The sequence below is a fragment of the Cannabis sativa genome, chromosome 3 (genome assembly GCF_029168945.1).
Source record: "Cannabis sativa cultivar Pink pepper isolate KNU-18-1 chromosome 3, ASM2916894v1, whole genome shotgun sequence".
Classification (NCBI taxonomy): domain Eukaryota; kingdom Viridiplantae; phylum Streptophyta; class Magnoliopsida; order Rosales; family Cannabaceae; genus Cannabis; species Cannabis sativa.
In genome coordinates, this window is record NC_083603.1 from 10030762 (window position 1) to 10036656 (window position 5895).

The window sequence follows — 5895 nt, forward strand, 5'->3', positions numbered from 1 at the left end:
TATTTTAAAAAACTTCTACACTACACCTCTTTAAAAGATATATTAATGTACTTTTATCTCTTTTACATTTAAAATAATTTTTAGTCAAATTTTTTTGTATGCTATACCTATTAAGACACCCTGTAAAAGTTTAAAAAATAAAAAAAAAATTAATACGCTGAAAATATAGTTTAAATAGTGTATTGCACACGTGTTTATTTTATTTTATATATGTGCGAACTAAAATATTTGAACACTGTTTCTATATCGTAAATTATTTTAAATTTTTTAAAATTTTGTAAAATATCTTAAATAACTATAACGTACAGGAATATAAAAAAATTGGACAAAAAAATTATTCTGACTACTAAAATAGGTAGAGGTTGCATCAGTATAATCCTTTTAAAGTGATATATAATATATTGTAAAAGCATCCATTATTTTATATACTATTTTTAATTTTTTAAAAATTTTTAATTTTATTTGCTCGATAATTTATATGTGGTTTGATATGTAGATTTTGGTTACGATTTAAGTTGATTTTCAGTTTTTATTTAAATTTTCTTAAAAATATATAAAAAAATTATTTAAAAAATGAAAAAAAAAATAAATAAAAAAATTACAGTGGGCCCCATTGGAAAATATACGGTGGTGGGTCCACTATTATGGCTTCAAAATAATCAGAGCCAGTATGGAAAGAGAAAACACAGAGTTTCAGAAAGCGGTTTCTCTCTCATCTTTGTTTACAAGCTACTATACCTCTCTCTCTCTCTACAGCTTTCTCCATTGAAGCTCTCAAACCCCAATCCAAAATCTAGGGTTTTGCATTTTCTTTTCTCTAACTTTCCCATCTCCGAAGACACCTTTTTTGTATTGTTTTTTCTCCCTCAGATGTATTTGCTCAACTTCAACCGTAGCTCAAAGCCTCAGCTTGAATCTGGTACCTTTCAACTTCTCCGATCTGCATATGCTTGTATAAATGTATACATACATGTACTGTGTAAGAGTTTTGAGTAAAGTTGAAACTGTTCAGATTTTAGCTTTACGATTTGGTTTGAGCTTCCTACTGTTTTGCTCATCAAAGTTGCTTTTTTTATTTGCTTTATTATATTTTTTTGTATTACATATATTCCTTTTTTCTTCTTGATTTTAATTAACTTCTAATGATTTGCACTTGGGAAGTTAATGCTTTCGTTTGAGGATTTTTTTTTTAAGGGAAGTTGGTAAAATATTATGGGTAAGCGGCAAGCTCATTTGCATTGAATCTATCAAAGTAGTCTTTTTTTTTTCTTCTTCTTCTTCTTAATTTAATTTCTAAGAAAATATGTAGAAGGAATAACAGGGTCCCGCTTCACAATGTATAGTTAAGATTTATCTTTATTGATTTTTTTCTTCACCTTAAAATTATTGGTGCTTTTCTTATTATTGCTTTAACTTTATTTAGCTACAAAATCATTTCCAAGCAGATGTCAGTTTGGGATTGATTGAATAGTATTGACTTGTAAGAAATAAGTGTTGAGATTGGATTCTGGTGGAATATTTTGTCTCTTTAATATTTTGAGTTCTTGTGATACTTTACTTTTATATATATAGCCTTAAAGGATTGTTTTCACTGTGTTTTAATGCTGAAAATTTTGATATATGAGTAAATGTCCACAAACAAAGGACTCAGTCTTGTACTATTGTATTGCAATCTGCGTTTGATTTCTTAATTTTCTGTTTCTTTTTGTTGTTTTTTATAAAATAAGATTCCCTAATGTTTTCCTTTTTGGTGATCTTTTCAGGGTTTGGATCTTCTTTTGATTGAAAGAAGTTGAGCAGTTAGACCACAAAACAAATAATTTATACTTATGTTACACTCTTCCAGTTCTACATTTGAATAATCTATTGAAGTGAATAATGGGTTCATTTCCTGGTAATTCTGAAATTGTTGAAGCAGAAGAGGAGCCTAGTTCAAGTCAACACACCAAAGGTTCATATTTATCGAATTCTGGATATAGTGCAAGAGACAAAGATCTGAAGCTTCCTGTTCTAAAATTTGGATACAAGGATTCACTTGAAGATGATATTAACAAACTCTTTGATGCTATCAATCTTAAAACTTCCAAAGGTTTGGGTCTTTCAAGCCAAGCAGGATCAAGCCCAATGAACAAGAATGCCTCAAAGAAGCCTATAACTATGGGTGTACCTCGTTCCCCAGGATATGGGAATTCTGAGCCAGTGACTTTGAAACAAGCACTAAGGGAACTTTCCCTTACTAAAGCATCAGAAATGGCTGCTATGAAACGGTTATCAAAGATGACAGGCGGCTCTACTGGAACCTCTGAAGCTGGAAGGATCAAGACATTGTACAATTCGGTTGTACTTGAATCGGGTAAATCTAGTCCTCGGTTTGGTGAAGGTCGGGGAAATATGGTTGAGATATCTCTTGTGCCAGAAGAAAGTATGTCAAATGCTTTAGCGAAAACTGCAGACCATCTTCGAATTTCCAAGATGAAATCTCCAAACATGAGTGTTGATTCTTCTCCTCGCTTTGCAGCAATACAGAGTGTTGGGAGTACCCCAGTACCAAATGAAAGTGTTTCCACACCCAGGAAAGTTGGAATTCAGACAAAGCTGGTGCAGAAAGAGATGGCTGCATCAGAACCTTCTCCATCTTGTTCTGATTGTGGTGTTGACAGTTTAGAATCGGGTAAAACTGCTTCCGCCGCAACCCAAAATATTTCTGGGGCTACATCAACACAAAATGAAAGTACTTCCACATCAAAGAATGTTGGGATTCAAACAATTAAGTCTGCGCTAATGGAAGAAGAGGACGAAACTTGTGAACAACTTTCATCATCTTCTCATCATGGCGACAAAAGTTTGGATTCGGTTGAAAAAATTCCAGAGTCAACTAGGTTAAGAAATAAGCCATCAGCTCAAAAGGCAGGGCAGAAAGTCAGGTTGCATTCAGGGTCTTCTTCGAGCACAGTCAGTGTGAGCAGAGTAAGCAAGATATCAAGAAATAATGCACGCTTGGTGAGACCAGTCAGCAGAAGCAAGAATGTAATTAAGAAGAAAATTAAGCAAGATTTAAGCTCTCCTGCGAGTGCATCTAGCGGATTTAACGAATCAGCTACAAAGTCCGGTCCTTCATCAGGCCAGCTAGTTTGCGAGAGATGTCACTGTACCTTGAAGAATGCAGGCAAAAAGTCCAGTCAAGTTTCCTTGTCACCTCAATCTACCAGTTTTAATTCCGAAGTGAATTCTACTACTGTGAACTCCAGCACAAACAAACCAGGCCTTACTTTTGATAACCGTGTTAAAAGTGGAGCTGGAATTATTAAAGCGAAAAAGAACTCTAAATCAAGAGACATTGGTGAGTTCTCACAAAGCAGTCAAGGGGAGTATAGTAGTAGTACAACCATGAGTGATGAGAGCATTCTTAGTGGGTCAAGTTGTGGCAACAGGCCTCACATGTCGAAGGATGTGAGGTGGGAAGCAGTTCGTCATGCTGTGATACAGGATGGAGTCTTGGGCCTGAATCAATTCAATCTTATAAAGAAGCTCGGTTGTGGGGACATTGGTACTGTTTATCTTGCAGAGCTAATTGGTACCAATTGTCTGTTTGCGATAAAGGTAATGGACAATGAATTTTTGGCGAGGCGGAAGAAGATGCCTAGAGCTCAAACCGAGCGAGAAATCTTGAGAATGCTGGATCACCCTTTTCTCCCTACACTATATGCTCAGTTTACATCAGATAATTTATCATGTTTAGTTATGGAGTACTGCCCTGGTGGAGATCTGCATGTCCTTCGGCAGAAGCAGCCTGGTAGAAACTATTCTGAAGCAGCAGCAAGGTGCAATTCCATACAATTCTTATTTGTGTCTTTACAAATACTCTTTGTGATATTATATGCAATGAAGCAATATATTAAAGGCAAGCAACACATATGGAAAACTGTCTTGAGTGAAGTTAAAAACTTTATATGTATTATGTATGTATGTATGTATTTATGTGTAGATAACCATATCTTTATGTTTGTTTATGCATTTGCAAGCGGGGCTTAAACTCGTTATTTTGTTGTTTAAGATTCAGTTCTTGTGTTCCTTTTTTTTAGCTGCACATCCATGTTGAGAATCATGGGATTCCATCTCAAAACCAATTACCAAAGTATTTTGTTTTTCAATGGGAAATTGAAACCAACGTTTGTCTATTGCTTCTATCATTAAACTAAGGGCTAGGTTCTTATATGAGAAAAAATAGGCTAAAGTGAAATATGGATGGTTCTTTCTATTCATGTATATCTATATCAAATCATTCTTGGTTTTAACTCTGAATCTTGTTATGTTTTGTAGGTTTTATGTTGCTGAAGTTCTACTTGCTTTGGAGTATTTGCACATGCTTGGAGTTGTTTACCGGGATCTGAAACCAGAGAATGTTCTTGTTCGGGAGGATGGTCACATTATGCTCACAGATTTTGATCTGTCACTTCGTTGTAGCGTCAGTCCAACACTATTAAAATCTTCTTCCGATGTAGATCCAGTGAGGATTTCTGGTCCTTGTACAGATTCTAGCTGTGTTAATCCTTTTTGCATAGAACCGACCTGTCAAGTCCCGTGCTTTAGTCCAAGGTTTCTACCTGCCAGTGCAAAAGCAAGAAAGGCCAAGATTGACCATGCCGCCCTGGTAAGATCATTGCCACAGCTTGTGGCCGAGCCTACAGATGCCCGGTCGAATTCATTTGTAGGGACCCACGAGTACTTGGCTCCTGAGATTATCAAAGGAGAGGGCCATGGAGCTGCAGTTGATTGGTGGACCTTTGGAATATTCCTTTACGAGCTTCTCTACGGCAAGACACCTTTCAAAGGCCTCAACAACGAAGAAACATTAGCCAATGTGGTGTTGCAAACCCTTAAGTTTCCCGACACCTCTATCGTTAGTTTTCAGGCGATGGATCTCATCAAACGGTTGTTGGTTAAAGAACCCGAGTATCGGTTTGGATCGGAGAAAGGAGCTGCAGAGATTAAGCAGCATCCTTTCTTTGAGGGCCTGAACTGGGCATTAATTCGATGTGCAGTTCCACCAGAAATCCCAGAGTTTCCGGATTTTGAAATCCCGAGCTTAGCTCCTCCAGAAACAGAGAGCAAGTATTTGGAATGCAAAGCCACAGGAGAGCTTCTGGAGTTTGAGTTGTTTTAGAAAGAAAGAAAGAAAGTCAAAGTCAAGTGATGTGTATGTTATAGCTCGATTGCAGAAGGTTTATTCCAATGTTGTAAATTATGTGATGTAAATGTGGTAATTTACATACACCTATGGGGATAAAGCTTAGCTTAGCTTAGCTTGTCAATCGAGAGAGGCTGCTTAGAGATTATTCAGAGATTACTCCCAAATTCCAATATTCCATACAACAATTTAGATTTCAGTCACTATGTAACATGGTCCAATTCCGAGTGTACAAAAGCGGCTTTGCAAATTGACCACTTCACCATCAATTTTTTTTAAGCATGAAATTATAAATAAATAAATTTCATTTTTAAAAAACATAAATTAAATAAATCAGGGCAAAGTATAAATAAACGAATCTTTTGTGTTGTATTTCTATTTCGTTATCCACAATTTACTTTTTTTTTTGAGCGAAAAAAAAATCTGCTCTTAGAGATACTTTTATGGAAGATTGAAGTTTATTTGAAGTATGAGAGCATAGTCTAATGGCTTTTATCCTATCTATTTTAATACACAACAAATTTTAATAAATTAAAAGTAATAATTTTTTTAAGGGTAATTTGTGGTTAAATCTTGTCTTATATTTATATTTTTATGTACTTAACTCTTAATTTTTTTTTCTTGGTAATACTCACTAATTTTTATTTCTGTTTGTAAATTTAACACGTATGACGTTTGTTAAATACATCTGTTAAATGTTGATTGAA

General features: G+C 35.1%; 1 protein-coding gene across 1 annotated transcript; it reads left to right on the forward strand.

Annotated features, from left to right (window-relative positions):
* The first annotated feature begins 657 nt into the window (after positions 1-657).
* LOC115709783 (serine/threonine-protein kinase D6PKL1) lies at positions 658-5438 on the forward strand. Its single transcript, XM_030637992.2, has 3 exons — positions 658-919; positions 1764-3821; positions 4321-5438. The coding sequence occupies exons 2-3, from the start codon at positions 1879-1881 to the stop codon at positions 5162-5164; spliced, it is 2787 nt and encodes a 928-aa protein (XP_030493852.2). The 5' UTR covers positions 658-919; positions 1764-1878; the 3' UTR covers positions 5165-5438.
* Positions 5439-5895: the final 457 nt, after the last annotated feature.